The sequence below is a fragment of the Salmo salar genome, chromosome 10 (genome assembly GCF_965601325.2).
Source record: "Salmo salar chromosome 10, fSalSal1, whole genome shotgun sequence".
In the NCBI taxonomy this organism is placed as follows: Eukaryota; Metazoa; Chordata; class Actinopteri; order Salmoniformes; family Salmonidae; genus Salmo; species Salmo salar.
This window is the reverse complement of record NC_138300.1, coordinates 102250918-102269051: the sequence shown is the minus strand read 5'-3', so window position 1 is coordinate 102269051 and position 18134 is coordinate 102250918. Positions and strand designations below refer to the sequence as shown.

Here is an 18134-nt window from a genome sequence, read left to right as displayed (position 1 = left end):
CCATGTTTCAGTCAGGCCGATCACATCAAGATTATGATCAGTGATTAGTTCATTGACTATAACTGCCTATGAAGTGAGGGATCTAACATTAAGTAGCCCTATTTGGAGATGTGAGGTATCACAATCTCTTTCAATAATGGCAGGAATGGAGGAGGTCATTATTCCAGTGAGATTGCTAAGGCGAACACCGCCATGTTTAGTTTTGCCCAACCTAGGTCGAGGCACAGACACGGTCTCAATGGGGATAGCTGAGCTGACTACACTGACTGTGCTAGTGGCAGACTCCACTAAGCTGGCAGGCTGGCTAACAGCCTGCTGCCTGGCCTGCACCCTATTTCATTGTGGAGCTAGAGGAGTTAGAGCCCTGTCTATGTTCGTAGATAAGATGAGAGCACCCCTCCAGCTACAATGGAGTCCGTCACTCCTCAACAGGCCAGGCTTGGTCCTGTTTGTGGGCGAGTCCCAGAAAGAGGGCCAATTATCTACAAATTCTATCTTTTGGGAGGGGCAGAAAACAGTTTTCAACCAGCGATTGAATTGTGAGACTCTGCTGTAGAGCTCATCACTCCCCCTAACTGGGAGGGGGCCAGAGACAATTACTCGATGCCGACACATCTTTCTAGCTGATTTACACGCTGAAGCTATGTTGCGCTTGGTGACTGACTTTCATCCTAACATCGTTGGTGCCGACGTGGATAACAATATCCCTATACTCTCTACACTTGCCAGTTTTAGCTTTAGCCAGCACCATCTTCAGATTAGCCTTAACGTCGGTAGCCCTGCCCCCTGGTAAACAGTGTATGATCGCTGGATGATTCGTTTTAAGTCCAATACTGCGGGTAATGGAGTCGCCAATGACTAGGGTTTTCAATTTGTCAGAGCTAATGGTGGGAGGCTTCGGCATCTCAGACCCCGTAACGGGAGGAGTAGAGACCAGAGAAGGCTCGGCCTCTGACTCCGACTCGATGCTTAATGGGGAGAACCGGTTGAAAGTTTCTGTCGGCTGAATGAGCGACACCGGTTGAGCATTCCTACAGTATTTCCCTCCAGAAGCCATGAGAAAGTTGTCCGGCTGCGGGGACCGTGCGAGGGGATTTATACTAACGTTACTATCTGTACTTAAGACGCCGTTTCATCCTTTCCTACACTTAAATTACCATTGCCTAACAATTGCGTCTGAAGCTGGGCTTGCAGCACAGCTATCCTCGCTATAAGGTGATCTTTCTCCTGTATGAGTACAGCGACTGCAATTAGAAGGCATCAATATAATGTTACTTAGCTTCGGCTGTTGGAGGTCCTGACGAACCATGTCCAGATAAAACGTCCGGAGTGAAAAAGTTAAATGAAAAAGAGTTGAGTGAGGGAAAAACGAAAAATATAAAACAGTAATAAAAGTAAAAACCGTAAAGTTGTCAGGTAGCAAAGTAAGGTTGGCAACAAAATCACACAGCAGCACGTAAACAAGTCTGCAAGTTGTGACCGGAAAAGGTGTCTGGACCCTTTGATAACATTCAATTTACATCCAAACGTTTGATTTGGTTGTATTTTTTTTAATTGAACTTCTACTTTAAAATGGATCTAACAGCAAGGAGGAGGAACTGTGCTGCTTGAACGAGGGGCAAGGCTTGCTGTATGTGGGAAGCAGTTGCAAGAGGAGAAAAAAAGTAAATTATCAAATCGGACGTCACACATGCGACTGTGGTGTTTCAAAACGATTTAATGCAATATGAATCTCTTGCAAAATGGATATTGCACGTCAATATTGAGATTTTGATGTGAATTTGATTAATTGTGCAGCCCTAACACACACACAGTGCCATTGATTACTATTGAGGGCCTTCAACCTGTCAGACACTGAGGCACGGTGAAATTTCCAAAACAGAAGAGCTTGGTAATTCTTCTTTAGTGCGACAATTAAAGGGTAGGAATCATGAGTTTTTACATACCAAATTAACAGTGTAGTAAAATACTTAGCAACTTAAGTAACCAGATTGTTACTACAACCAGTTATGTTTTGGGGGGTTTTACATATTTAACTTATTTCCGAATATCTTCTAAACTAACCACAATGCAATATGGAAAATCTACTCTGCGTTAGCTAGCTCGAGCTGGTTAACGTTAGCCGCGCAGAGTGTCGTTGTTGACTCTTCCCCTATGCCCAATGCAGTCTCTGGACTATTGCCTCTGGAATTTTCCTCACTATATTGGATTAGCGGTCTCTCCCTCCGTCGGTGAAACGGCCTCTCCCTCTGTAGGGCCTCTTTCCTTGGCAGCTAACGCAACCGTCAAGTCTTGCCTCACTTTACTTTTTTGTTGTTGTGTTCTGTGGGTTCCGGCTTGTGCTAGACTAGTTGATGTTGTTATCTGGCTTACTACTGAGCTATGTCGACCGTGGTGGTTGGCTAGGCTGGCTAAAATAATTCAATTTTGCTGGCTGGCCAAGATAACTGCATATACCTGTAACATTATTTGATAACTGGTTTGATGGCGTTATGTATTTCCAAAGCGTCGGCTTACTTTAATGTAGCTGTAAGCTAGGTGTTGATAGCAAATGGCTGACTCATGAAGTGCTAATGTAACGCTAGAAGGCTGGTAGGGCTAACGTTAGCAGGCTAGTAGGGCTAATGTTAGCAGGCTAGTTGGCTAGCAACCTTGCAAGCTGATTTGTAACAATATTTGTAAAGTACTTGCATGCAAGTTGGCTGAAAATTAAATTGAAACCAGTAGTCATGACTGCAAATGATTTGGTTTTATTTTAAGTTACACATCTAAAGTTATACATTTGAAGTTATTTCTGTTGGCTTTTACAATTTAAGGAATAGGCTGGCTTGACCAGTACTCTAAACTGCATCACACCAAGCAAAAATCATTTCTGGCATGACTTCGGCATTCTGATCTATTGCATGTAATAACAAAAAAAAAAAAGAAAAGTGAGGTGTAACTTTGCATTGGGCCTTCTGATGCGTATACTAATGCAAATCCATGACTAATGCAAATCCATGTGTTACGTTTATGCTACCTACCCTTTAAGAACAGGCACAGTCTTCATACAGAACCTCACCAATCTGAGGTGACCTCAAGTCAGTAGGAGTGATCAATGAGACGGAAAAGAGGATGGAGGTAAAAGGGTGAATAGAAGAGTGGAGGTCTTACCTGTGCTGCCTAATGTTTTGTAAAACCGGTACTCCAAATGCAGCTGTGGTGCCCTTGATTTGATTGGTTCCTGGAAGAATAACACAAAAAGGAAACACTTCAGTTAAAGGTGGGCTTTTCATTCACTGCACAATATGAATTACACCTACAATAAATATGAAAATTAATTTAAATAATTATCATTCAAACAAACCACTTTCAAATTAAGGTTCAGAAATTGATTAATTAGAATGTAATTGACTATTAAAATAAATATTTATCATGATTTTGATAGCTGCTCATTGGGCCAATACACTTTAGAAAGAGGATAATCTCATAAGGGAAATAATCAGAAATAAGGCTTGGGTGGTATACCGGGGTATTTGAAAACAGCAACGGGATGAATTTTCAATACGGTCGAAACTATTTTTTTAGTTTTTCAGTACATCTTAATATTTGTATCTCTTTAAGTAAATACCTGCAGTCAACTTGTGCAATGCATTAGGAGATGAAGCAGATTGCAATCTTCATTTCACAGGTCACATTATGAAGCTTAAGTATAGGGCGGCGCACAATTGGCCCAGCGTTGTCCAGGTTAGGGGAGGGTTTGACCGGGGTAGGCCGTCATTGTTAAAAAAAATAAAAAAAAGTTTACATTCATTTTATTTCACCAGGTAGGCCAGTTGAGAACAAGTTCTCATTTACAACTGCGACCTGGCCAAGATAAAGCAAATAAATGTAAATATAAAAAAATATATTTTTTAAAAATGGTAAAATAATGATTTGTTCTTAACTGACTTGCCTAGCAAAATAACGGTTAATTAAACAAAAATTAAGTAGCTCCCCAGAACAGCTGAGCCAGTCACGTTTGATTGTAAATAGCACAATGGGAAAAAGCGGGAGCAGGTCCAGCAGTGTATTGACAGGGGACGTGTTTTATATTGAAAGTCAGTTTTTTTGCTTTAATAGAGTGATCAGGGTCATGCAATTATAGTTTTCCTTCACAGAAAATACATTAGTGCAACTCATTCAGCAGAAAACAGCTTCATTTTCATCAGATGACTACAGAAGTGCAACGCAATTTGATTGGCAGCCACACAAGTAAATGAGGTTACAATGAAAATGCAAGGTATTTTTTGCAAAAACGATGCATGGACATCATATTACTAATGTTTAGGCCTATCATAGAAAGAATGTAGCCAGCTACATTAATGTTTTGTTTTTACCAGAGAAGAATACGAGAAAAGTACTGGAGAAAAGTAGCTACACACCAGTCAGAGCACTGTCTGCTGATAGAATGCCCATTTTGTGAATTCTCAGAGTTTAGAAGCGCAACTGAAGCACAGAATTAGTCGGATGCCGAGCAGAAATTACAAGTAGTATTTTAGGTCTATGCTTACAAAATGCAGCAAGATATGTTATGCGTTTTATATATTTTTCCTGCATGAAAAAACGCAGAACTCTGCGTTAGCAAGTTCAACTCAGGGGTCGTGTTATCTTAGTAAGTGACTGAATTAATAAGGTGACGGGGCATCATATTGTGTTAGCTTTCTGCCATGTTTGAAAAGTCAAAGCCCTTTGGATAAGTTATTGTACAGCTGCCACTGTTGTCATCTTGATTTCCTTGTTTTTTTTCTCCAGTCCGTTCTTGGCCCGTCTGCTCCTCCCCTTCTTCTCCGAGCAGAGGAGACAGGCCCATTACTCTGGCGACTTCAGACAGCATGTAGACATGCTGATGCAGAGGCAGTACTGTTCTTCCTTCAGACAAGCATGTTCATTTGCACAATGTCTCGTTCAAATCGGCTTGCAAATGTCCAAATTCAACAAAAAAGACATTCGGTAGCTACTACCTACACATGTATAACTTTATGAGCTGGATTGCCTGTCTTTGCAATTCAGTTATTTTTGTTTGCGCTCGTTAGCATATTTAGCTAGCAGCCTACGTGGAAATTGGCTATTGTGCTTATTTTGTTAGCATTCTGGTAAGAGATGCCCAATAGGCTTCATCTTGTGTTTTTGGAGTTCCCTTGTGTACTAAGCCAGTAATACCGTAAATCCCGTGGTGAGAGAAGGACAATATCAAAATCAGGATACTGCCCAACCCTAATAAGGCTCCATACTTACCAATTTTATTGCAACATACTCATTGGTGTAGAGGTTTTTACCTGGATAACAAAAAAAAGGTTATTAGAAGGTTGGGTAAACAACTTATTTGAAACAGATGAGATGGCACCATCCAGTGCAGCCACCAAGGAATATTTTAGGAGTCTTAAGGAACCATTTAAACTCCCATAGGTCTCGAAGACACATGCTTCACAAATAACAGTGATGACTGAACAAAGCGTCTGGAAAGTCAGAGGCGATACAACGTTCGAATTGGACAGTTGAAATGAGGACAATAACCAGGGGCCTCTAATGCACCATTAGGCATCTGCATATGCCTATTGTGCAATGCCATGTATTGCAGTTTGTGAACCCTATCACGTGTAGCCTACCACTGGGTGCATGTCCTGCATAAAACTACCAACTTCAAATGAATGAACAAAGCCAAAGTAATTTTTTCCTCTATTTTCCTCAAATGATCCGTCTCTGATGGTAATAGAGTGAGCGAGGCATACATTCTCTCCTAAGTCAGGGGAAAGCAACAAGACTCAGCCGCGGGCCAATTTTTGGCTGAAAGGATGGTCGGGGGGCAGGAACATAATTCTAACAATTTGCAGGCTGCAAATTGGACCACAACTAAGCCCAAAAATAGATTGTATATCAAAATCATAATTGTATACCTTGATTACATTGAGACACGATCCCATACAGTGCCTTAAGTACTCATACCCCCTGACTTATTCCACATTGTTGTGTTACTGCCTGAATTCAAAAAGGATTAAATATTTTTTAATATCACAATACCCCACAATGAAAGTGAAAACATGTATTTAGAAAAGTTTTCACATTTACTGAAATTGAAACGCAGAAATATAATTTACATAAGTATTCACACTGAGTCAATAATTGTAGAATCACCTTTTGCAGCAATTACAGCTGTGAGTCTTTCTGGGTTAGTCTAAGAGCTTTGGACACCTGGACTGTGTGACATTTCCCTATTATTATTATTTTCTAAATTATTCAAGCTCTGTTAAATTGGTTGTTGATCATTGCAAAACAAATATTTTCAGATCTTGCCACAGATTTTCAAGTAGCTTTAAGTCAAAACTAACTCGGTCAATCAGGAACATTCACTGTCTTCTTGGAAAGCAACTCCAGTATAGATTTGGCCTTGTGTTTTAGGTCATTGTCCTGCTGAAAGTTGAATTCATCTCCCAGTGTCTGACGGAAAGCATAACATGATGCAGCCACCAGTATGCTTGAAAATATGGAGTGTGGTACTCAGTAATGTGTTGTATTGGATTTGCCCCAAACATAACCCTTTGCATTCAGAACAAAGTTAATTTCTTTGCCACATGTTTTGCAGTTTTACTTCAATACCTTACTGCAAACAGGATGCATGTTTTAGAATATTGTTATTCTGTACAGTCTTCCTTTTAACTCTGTCAATTAGGTTAGTATTGTGGAGTAACTACAATGTTGATGAGCCATCCTCAGCTCTCCCATCACAGCCATTAAACTCTGTTTAAAAGTCACCACTGGCCTCATGGGAAAATCCCTGAGCATTTTCCCTCCTCTCCTGCAACTGAGTTGGGAAGGACACCTGTATCTTTGTAGTGACTGGGTGTATTGACACATCATCCAAAGTGTAATTAAGAACTTCACCATGCTCAAAGGGATATTCAATGTCTGCTTCCCTGGTCTTTGTGGTTGAATCTGTGTTTGAAATGTACTGCTCAACTGAGACCTTACAGATAATTGTATGTGTGGGGTACAGAGATGAGTCATTCAAAAACCACGTTCAAAACTATTATTGCATACAGAGTCCATGCAACTTATGTGAATTGTTATGCAAATGTTTAATCCTGAACTTATTTAGGCTTGCCATAACAAAGAGGTTGAATACTTACTGACAAGACATTTCAGCTTTTCTTTGTTAATTAATAATAAAAACATTTAAAACAATTCCACTAACATTATGGGGTATTGTGTGTAGGCCTGTGACAAAAAAATAAGTCAATTTAATACATTTTAAATTCAGGCTGTAACAACTAAATGTGGAAAAAGTCAAGGGGTGCATACTTTAAGGCACTGTATGTCTCTTTTATTCGTGGGAATACATCAACAGATTTCCTGAATGAAACTCATTTTTAGATAAATTAATAGGAGGGATTTCGTAATTTAACTATTTATTTTACTTTGGGGGGCACAAAAAAATTCCCCTGGGCTGCCTTTTGCCGACCCCTGCTGTAAGTGATATTGCAATACAAAAGGTGTCATCTGAGAGAAGTGCAGCATAAATCCCCTTGCAGGCATGTGAAATTCAGCACGTTTGCGGGGCAAGCTGAGAATGAAAGTGCTGACGCCAACAGTGTGACACTAGGTAGGAAAGTGAGAACAACAAGGCTTGTGTTTGGATGCAATGATCCTGCGCAGAGCAGTGCAATGATATTTGTATAAGTGTGGGGGAATACGTAGGACAGTGGGAGAACATTGATAATTGTAGGATTCAAGTACTTTACTTAAAATACTACATAAAGTGAAATGGACCACTAATATTTTGAGATTCCTGACAAAAAAATGTCAAAGGTTTAGTATACACATCATGGAGGCTTATTTTATGGTTAGCACCAGCTCAATGAAGACACCTTGTGACATGTTCTATTCATAACAAATACAATCCTCTATTTGAACATTGAGATTGTTCATTGTTGAAATTCCAACAATTTGTTGTGAGGTCCCTTGATTAACAAAGTAGAGTTAGGACGATAAACCAAAAATGTATCGACACAGACCATACCGATCACTTATCGCAGGAAATTAACTGATATTGTTCATTATGATAAGTAGCCTACACTAGTGAAATGCAAAGTTTGAAATTAGTTCGCTAATATGGGTGATTGTTAAAGGGACAATTGATGGTTACAACCATCAAACTAGTAGTAGCAATTTAAAGGATCATTAAAAAAAAGAAAATTGGTGCACATTAATGTTATAAACTTACCATTCCATTTATCATAATAACATAAATTAAGGAAATGTTTCACAATATGTATTTTTGTCCATATCGCCCAGTTCTATAACAAAGTAAAATGTGATTAAATCTAGTCAAAAGACAACACAGGACTGAATAACAACTCCCTCCTAAGTCATTAAGTATTTACATAAAATGTTAAGATGTCTTGCACCCAGTAGGCTTTTTAAATGTCAGGAGTTAAGGCCTTTATTAAATCCCTCAAAAGTGAGTAGATGAGCCTATGGAACCCAGCCACACTCATGCTGAGTGACAATGCCATAGGCAAACAATAGGCCTCAGAACTTCAGCAGTACATGCCTTGAGCATACCAGAGAAGAGCCATTCTCTTGCCCACCCCCTCCCGGACTATTTTCCATGTGGGCGGCAGCAGAGCAGAGGGAAGGAGAATCTTAGTCTTTCAACCAGTTTCAGGACAGAGCCATTTCAGTACAAACAGTAAAGTTTGAGTTCTCTGGCTATAGCTCAGTCATTTCATATGGCTTAATGCTCCTCACTGTCCTACCTGGAGAAGATAGTCATTAGACAACCCAGATATCTTAGATGGAGGTACAGGGGGATAGACACTCAGCTCTCAAAGTTATTATCCATAATGAAAATGAAATACATATTCGCTGCCAATGTAATCTGGGTGTCAATTCAGGTGTCTACAGCCATGGCAGTTTAGCTGGGGCCTGAACTCATTATGATGCTGTCATTGCATCCAACTTGAATCATCATGTCGAGATATGATAATATTAACAGTATGTTTAACAAAGTTTACACAGTTAAGCCCCATGTACAATTTGATAGTGAGGGTGAAAAGAGGGCACTAGGAATATATCAGTGAACAAGGTTTTACATTTCCAAGAGGAGTAGAACATAGTCAAGGCCCAATATTTTCAGCTTTAAACAAATGTTCATACATCCAGTATATACTGTATCATCATTTCCAAACACCTAAAAATATACCAAATGTATTATTTAAAGGGTTAGGCTGTTCTTACCTAACTTCAGCTCTCCAAAGTTACCACAGCCGATCTTCTTGCCCACACGGAAGTTGGGACCCACCATGAGCACTCCGGAGGAGCCTGATCCCGAGGGGCGCGAATGCCCGCTGCGACCCTGACCTGCCTTGCTGCCGCGTGCAGGTCTCTCACCCTCTTTCTCCCGTGGGTGCTCCATGGCTCAAGGTGCCACCCAGAGGACTGGAATGGGAGGGTGTGCTCCCTGACAGGGGCTGCTCTGCAGCTGGGCAAAGGGGCAACGGGCTCTGCCACCGCCCGCCCCTGTCACTGTGACCTTGACATTTCGGTGGGAAGCAAGAGCTTTCACAGGTATCCTGGAAACGAGGGGAAAGGAAATGTCAGAAATAGTCTAATTTAATTGTCCTGCTGAGATGAACCATGCAATGACTAGGTACTGATAACCCATGACAACCCCACTGCAGGATAAAAGAACTCCACAAAAAACATTCTGACCACTTCAACTATATTGTTTACCAGAGTATATCTACACTGGAGTCCTTAATTTATACTTTTTCCCAGAGCCCCATGGTAATCCCCAGTCTGACAAGCTTCCTGGACAGTTCAGATGTGTGCCATCCTGCACTATCCACAAGTTTTTCACATAGCCCCATGTAAAGTAGCCTAAGTGTTAGGCCTATCCTAGGGCTACATGTTTGCAATATTATTATCCTGTTGTTTTCTGCACACACAAAAATGTAATACTTTATTTAGCAAATTTCAAGCAGTGGCTCCATAAATGTCATGACTCCCACAGTATCAATTGTCTTCACAACATGTTTGACAGCCATCTCGATACGAATTATATAACTCGCAAGACAAATATTACCAAATTCAAAATCAGTCTCATAAATCTCAGATTACATGCAGGGGCTACTTTATCAGCCCCCCCAGGAGATTGTTGGTAGTGGCTATTAGGGGAACCTCCTCCAAGACAGTATTTGCTTAATTGATCTTATTCCACCTCATAAGTACAGAGGCAGTGCAGATTGGCGATAATTTGCCAAGGTCATGAAGAGGAATGAGAGAGATGTGGCAGCATTAGTAGCCAGTCCCCTTAACCTCCCTATTCAATGCAAGGGCTGTGGCTTGGGACTCTGTTGGTTTATGACAACACAGGGAACCACAAACACAGCAGACCAGGCCTTATGAATAGCTCCCTTAAAAATTGAAATGATTAAACCTTAACTGATTTGGCAGCAGTGAAACTGGCATGTCAGTAACACACTGGCCAGAAGTGACAGGGAGGTGAGGTACTGTGCAACAGCAACACGATTAACAGTGGTCGTTGCCAATTACAACAGATTTAACAAAGCAATTTTGAGGAAAACGCTACCGAAGTTCAACCAACACATTGACTGTTGTACTCACGCTGGTTAAATATTGTACCACTGCTACTCAACTTTTCGAAATGCCTACAAGGCCCTCCCCTGCCATCCCTTCTACAAATCTCATCATGATTCTATTTTTCTACTCCCTTCCTATCGGCAGAAATTCAAACAGGAAGTACCTGTGCTAAGGTCTATTCAACGCTGGTCTGACCAATCAGAATCCATGCGTAAAGACTGTTTTGATCACGCGGACTGGGATATGTTCCGGGTAGCCTCAGAATAACATTGACGAATGCACGGATATGGTGACGGAGTTCATCAGGAAGTATATAGGAGATGTTGTACCCACTGTGACTTAAAACCTACTCAAACCAAACCAGAAACAGCAGATAGACGGCAGCATTCGCACAAAACTGAAAGCGCGAACCACCGCATTTAACCATGGAAAGGTGACTGGGAATATGGCCGAATACAAACAGTGTAGTTATTCCCTCCGTAAGGCAATCAAACAGGCAAAACGTCAGTATAGAGACAAAGTGGAGTCGCAATTCAACGGCTAAGACACGAGACGTATGTGGCAGGGGCTAGAGACAATCCCGGACTACAAAGGGGAAACCAGCCACGTCGGACACCGACGTCTGCTTCCGGACAAGCTAAACACCAATTTCGCCCGCATTGAGGATAACACAGTGCCACCGCTGTGGGCTCTCCTCCGTGGCCCACGTGAGTAAGACATTTAAGCGTGTTAACCCTCGCAAGGCTGCCGGCCCAGACGGCATCCCTAGCCGCGTCCTCAGAGCATGCGCAGACTAGCTGGCTGGAGTGTTTACGGACATATTCAATCACTCCCTATCCCAGTCTGCTGTTCCCACTTGCTTCAAGATGTCCACCATTGCTTTCTTGGGTACAGGAAGAAAGGTAACTGAACCTAATGACTATTGCCCCGTAACACTCACTTCTGTCATCATGAAGTGCTTTGAGAGGCTAGTCAAGGATCATATCAGCTCTACCTTACACCGTAGACCCACTTCAATTTGCTTACCGCCCCAATAGATCGACAGACGATGCAATTGCCATCACACTGCCCTATCTCATCTGGACAAGAGGAATACCTATGTAAGAATGCTGTTAATTGAATAGAGCTAAGCATTCAAAACCATAGTACCCTCCAAAGCTCATCATTAAGCTTGAGGCCCCGGGTCTGAACCCCGCTGTATGCAACTGGGTCCTGGACTTCCTGATGGGCCTTCCCCAGGTGGTGAAGGTAGGAAACAACACCTCCACTTCGCTGATCCTCAACACAGGGGCCCCACAAGGGTGTGTGCTCAGCCCCCTCCTGTACCCCCTATTCACCCATGACTGCGTGGCCACGCATGCCTTCAACTCATTGATCAAGTTTGCAGACAACGCAACAGTAGTAGGCCTGATTACTAACAATGGCAAGGACAGCCTACCGGGAGGAGGTGAGAGCTCTCAGAGTGTGGTGTCAGGAAAATAACCTCTCACTCAAAACAAAAGGAGCTGATCGTGGACTTCAGGAAAGAGCAGAGGGTGCACGCCCCTATCCACATTGACGGGAACGCAGTGAAGAGGGTGGAAAGCTTCAAGTTCCTAGGCGTACACATCACAGGTCAGTACAAGTGCATCAAAGTTGGGACCGAGAGACTGAAAAACAGCTTCTATCTCAAGGCCATCAGACTGTTAAATAGCCATCACTAGCCGGCTTCCACCCGGTTACGCAACCCTGCACCTTAGAGGCTGCTGCCCTATATACAGACTTAGAATCACTGGCCACTTTAATAAGGGAACACTAGTCACTTTAATGTTTCAATAATGTTTACATACTGCTTTACTCATCTCATATGTATATACTGTATTCTATTCTACTTTAGTCAATGCCACTCCGACTTTGCTCAATCCAATATTTATATATTTCTTAATTCATGTGTATTGTTTTTAGATACTACTGCACTGTTGGAGCTAGGAATACAAGCGTGTCGCTACACCCGCAATAACATCTGCTCAATATGTTTATGTGACAAATACATTTTGATTTGAAGAGTTTAAAATGTTTAAGCTGAAAATCTCACATTTGTTACGAATCATTGTGTTTCCTGTTCTTATTCATTTTCCATTTAAGTCTTGCTTCTCCAGAGATAAGTGCAGTTTCAAACTGCACTTTGGCTCATAATGAATAGGATTTCTTTAATGCTGTAAACATTAGCCTTAGCATTCAACTGTAGATCGTGCACCTTGACAACAAGCTACAAACCAGGAACTGTGTTCTAAATATATGCACTAGTGACCTTGTCAAAGTGACACAGACCCTGTGTTTTTTTGGTCTGTGGAGGCAAACTTACAGGACCTTGGCACTAATGTGAGGGATATTACTGCCATGAATATAGTCACAAACATTATTAAAATGTGACCTTTTAGAAAATATACCATATTTGTAACTAATAGGCATATGTAGGCTACCTATATACTGTACTATCTACACAGTGAGAGTTTAGGCTATTAACTACAACCATTATAGTGGATAGGCCTACATACTAGGTGAATCAATTATTTCCCATACATTAAGAAATTAGACTACATCACACATTTTGGGGAATTGACCTAGCCTCAGTAATCATGACGGTATATGATATATTTGCCACTACTAGACCGAAATGAAACATAGCAGGACAGGTCTCACTAACCTGCAGAAAACATTAAGCGTTTGGTTAATAATTAATTAAAGAAAGTCATGGAAGAAAGTCAATGTCTTCAGATCCCCCTTCATTTCCTACAATTGTCTGCTCCATCTCCCTCTGACAATGGCAGGAGAGGGCCTTGGTGCTAGGGATATGTCAATGTACACCACAATATGGTTTTGTTATTCAGCTGAGTGACATGGGATCTCACAAATTAGGCCAGCTTCCTATGAGAGATGTCCTGCGCTTGGATCAAAGCGTTTCTATTTGCAGAGAAGTGATAGAAGGGGGGGGGGGGGGGGGGGGGAGCAGTCACTGTGAGATGGCTATCAAAAGACAAAGACAGTTCTGTGCTTCCTGCACCCTAGATGCAAGACCTTCAAACATTTGACTGTTTCACTAGGGCCATAGTTTGTTACAAGGCTGGTTAGGAGACCCTTTTCTCAAGCTAAACCTATCTGCGTGCTCAGACTGCATCTGACAGTGACTGCCCAGCAAAGCATTTTCCCTCCATTGTCCATGAAGAGTATTGATGGAAACGAGTTAGTCTGGCACATCGATCAAATCAGTGCAAATAACCCTTGACGTGCAGCATCCAATCAGACCTGGGGTCACAGAGAATGGACGTAATATCAGACAAAGGCACTCGGCATAGAGGGGCTTCATGAATAATTGAAACCTGTAAAAGTTTGAGATGGGATTCACCAGTCAAGTGAGGGGAGGCGGATATAAACCGTTACAAAGACGAGATGAACAAGACACTATTATATCTCCTCTCCTTCCAGTTTACTACACTTCAGACCATTTACACTACAAGAAATGCCAGTAATGTGGAGGAGAACTTTAGCAAAAAGGCAGTGCCATGAACACAGTCCAATACTGGAGGAAATTATCATGGGAAAAAATGAATTTAGACCTACAGTATGTTTGACAGGCCTTTTTCTTTAAGGATTGTTTTCAGAGTGGTCATGTTCCATGTGCACTAATTCAAGACATTCTAGGATTTCATTTCAATTTCAGGTTCACTGATGCCTTACTAGTTCTTTGGAGTGACAAGGCTGTGGAGAGGGGTTTTTACACTTCAATCCAGTTACAGCCCAATGAAAATAGGCTGTTTTTTCTTAAGGCAGGACAAATAAAAAAGTACAGGGGCAGGTCTTTTACATGCCATTGTGACAAAGGCTGGTGTTTCAATAGAGAATGTTTGTGTGTGTCTCACGCCTGCAGTGACTCAGTCACACCACCCTCACATATTCCCACTTCAGAACTAGTGGAACGCTCCCTCCATCTCTCCTCATTTTTGAAGCGGTTCTGCATAGCTCCTGCTGTTATGCGAAGTCCAGCTCTGTGCACCTCGCCCACTTCATGGTTAAGCCTACTATAGAGCCCCACAGTGTAGGTGTCATAATACGCATAAAACCTAGAGGTCAAACAGGGAAATGGTTCCAGTCGTTTAACCAACATTTATTTTTCCCATATGGGATTTTACAAAAACTTAAAGGGCGGTGTTTCATGTAGGCTTACCCTGGCATGACATTTTGATAACCATGTTCATCCCTCTTGGACATGGTGACTTATCAATATATTCAACTTTTTTATTCTGATTCGAAAATGATAATTAGCATTAATGTAGACATGATGCAAGACTACAAATCCCTGCAAGGTCCTGCACATCAACTCTAGCTGACACCTTTGCAAACAGGTATTGTCAATTGTCCATTTAAAGAGACTTAACCAATTTATTAATTACTACATTCAGCTAACATTAGATCAGATCATCATGGTATTTGTAGTTCTTTATGATAGCCACATAAGCAGCTAATTAGCGTTTCATTTATTGCAGGTAAATACAGGCAAATATATTGATAATAGTCACCTTGTCCTAGAGAGATTTACACAGTTATCAAAACGTTACGCCAGGGTAAGCCTACACAAAACACAGCCCTTATTTTAAGTGTTTCCAAAATCCCCTATGGGAAACATGAATTGTGAAAAAACGATTAGAACCATTTCCCTGTTTGACCGCTAGGTTTTATGGGTATTATGAATCATAATGTGGTACACTATAATGTGTGGAATGACACAGTAGCCACTACACTGCTGTTGTTGTTTGATGTGTGTGTGTTTCAAATGCATTCTCACTCTACCTGAATAGCTAACAACTTCATTTTTATAGAGACCTGTGTATTCTTTCCATTCACGGTGTTTAATCAAATGAAACAATGTCACACCGTCATGGAGTGAAGTTCTTATGTTGCCAAACGTTACACAATGGACAGCTCAAACTATGACAAATTAATAATAAAAAATACAAACAGGTTGTTCATACCTTTCTAACAGATGGAAATGTCCTGTTCAATTTGAGCCTTCACAGGGCTCCTTTAAGACAGTATCTGATGGTAGAGTGCAAGTTTTGGTGTCATTTTAAACCTTACTGTATGCTCTGGAATATAGGTTAGGCCTAAAGAGCATTATGGGTTACAAAGAGCGTTTCAAAAAAAATTCAGCTATGATAAACCCCTGCTACACAGTGATGTAACATGGACAGTCCTGTGTTACCATGGAGTCAAGAACATGCAGTGAAGAAAAACAAAAATTAACACCTGCTCGCCAAGTTTAACACACTGGAAACACAGGCAGAAAGGTTGGGAAGTCTGCAAGAGTAAACTTAAAGCAGGAGTAATTTTGTCTGGATATAACAACCTGGCCACAGGCCTAGATTAACAGGGGAAAAAATTGGCAATGTTAAATCATCTCTTCAAAGCTACAGAAAGATGCAGGACTGCCACCGATGGTCTCTGACTAGCCGATCAGAATCAAACCTCCAAGCAGCATAGTTAACTAGCGTACAATGTACTTAAGGTAGATCCGATGGTACATTCAACGCATGGTACATTTATTTTCAACCAACCTTTGGCCTACTTGTCGATACTTTCTACATTCTCGATGTGGAAGGCAACTGGTGTCTTATAAAATGTCTGTTTCCAGTTGTTGGTGGAACTCTGATACCCAGAGAATATTCCACAAAAAAAATGTTAATCCACACCTGTGCCTTCCAAGTCAAGAATCAGCAAGTAAAGGTTGTTAAAAAATAAAAAGTTTCATGCTTTGAATGGATCATTTGATCAATCTCCAGTGCAAGCTAGCTAACTATGCTGCTGGAGGTTCGATCTGATCGGGTAGGGCTGACTAGGTTGTCTTCATATTTAAGACTCATTGGAACATACTGCCCAAGCTTTAGTTTAGTTTTGGATTGGCATGGTGAAGGGTGTGAAACTATTGACGACAACCGTCCACGATTCTACATGTTGAATTGGTTAAGACTGCTGGCAGGGGGTCCCTGTAACACACCGCAGGTACTGCAGGCGATGGGACTGACTTTTTTCGACTCATTTCATAATTTCATTTTATTTATTTAGCCAGGATAGCCCACTCAGTAACAATTCAGCCACTGTTTTCCAAGGAGTCCTGGGTTCCGTAGATCGTCAACTTGTTATAGCCTGATACTTCCCTGTTAACATTGTCTTAAATTCCAACCCAAACAGGACCAACACCTCAACGAACCTGTAGAGTAGATTAAACTAGAATTATTTTTTACCAAATTCTTACTTAAAGTTATTTCACGAGATAGCCTCTATTATAAGCGTCACATCTTGAAGGAGGATGTGGCTAGGCCACCTGGACAAGCCATTGAAAAGTTATTGTACATTTTATGACGAGCCTCAACTACTTGGACCCCTAACTTCTGGACAGGATCAAGGACCATACCGTTAATATGATATAGATAGCATAGCCAGTTAGCGAACGTAGGTTGCATACTACTTCAGGAAGGGTTCGATTAGTTAGCTGGAAAGACGAATATTGTTTAGCTGAAATGCTCAACTCAGACACCTGGCTACTTTGGTTCTGACAAGGTTTTGAGTAACGAGACAGATACTGGACCTAACTTACTGTAGCTAGCTTACATTAGCTAACGTTACTTATGATAAACTAGCGACTCTCCGTTTTACTTATTAGAACATAAAACGAATCCTTAATGTTAACTATTAGCCCATAAACTATATAACTAGTTAGTTAATTAACTAATGACGGAAACTCGCACTTGACTGGCAACAAACACCAACCACTCCCAATCCCAATGCACTGTCGGCACCAAACATAAACAAAACAGTGAAACCAAGATGCACTCCCTGTGTGGTCAAAATGTTGTCTAGGTAGTTCGTTAGCTAGCTGGCTAAAGGTAGCTAATTGTCCAGACACTGTCTTTAGTTCAGGCCATTAAGTTGTTAACAAGCTAGCTGCTAAACCTAGCCTAGCCGGCGTCGTTCAGAATAGCAGCGGCTAGCTTTAGCTATTAGTCAATGTTAGCTTGCGAGGTTTGTGAAAATATCAACTTACTTTCAATGTGATCCTGGGTGCATTTACTCATTTATTTTCCGTTTGTGTAGTGACAATTCCGCCAGAAACAAGGTCGAGATGTCAATTTGGCAAAGGTTATGTCAAGCTATGCCTCCCAGAGCCCTGTTCAGTTCGCCTCCACTGATATGAAAATGTTCCGGAAGTGTTGATCCAAACCAGAAAGGAAGGAAGAGGCGAAGCGAGAGATTTTACTCCGCCCAAAATCTGTCTACGAAAATAAAACCAAGTGCGGAGTTTTTGTATGGCGGTTTGGTACAATTGTATAAATGCTAACAGATATTTTGTGGTTTCGACATGGTGGGATATTTTTGCGTTGTCAAATTAATTATGCGAGAAATGGCGGTAGAAACGCCTTTATGCGCAATTATTGATAGCCTATAATAACAATCATATCGATGTAAATTTGGGAGTTACA

The 18134-nt window shown here is 41.2% G+C and overlaps 1 protein-coding gene across 6 annotated transcripts in view; it reads right to left on the bottom strand.

Moving 5' to 3' along the window:
- The window catches only part of LOC106561286 (casein kinase I), a 62796-nt gene extending 44913 nt beyond the window's left edge, over positions 1-17883 (bottom strand). For 4 of the 6 annotated variants that reach the window (XM_014125072.3, XM_014125073.3, XM_014125071.3 and 1 more), the window contains exons 1-4: positions 17699-17883; positions 9256-9590; positions 5257-5297; positions 3154-3223 (exon numbers count right to left, since the gene is read on the bottom strand). In XM_014125072.3, coding sequence (XP_013980547.1) covers positions 3154-3223; positions 5257-5297; positions 9256-9433 — 289 coding nt within the window. In that variant the 5' untranslated portion in view covers positions 9434-9590; positions 17699-17883. The remainder of the gene's footprint in view (positions 1-3153; positions 3224-5256; positions 5298-9255; positions 9591-17698) is intronic. The other 2 variants (XM_014125068.3, XM_014125070.3) reach the window with 1 other exon arrangement.
- Between the last annotated feature and the right edge of the window lie 251 nt (positions 17884-18134).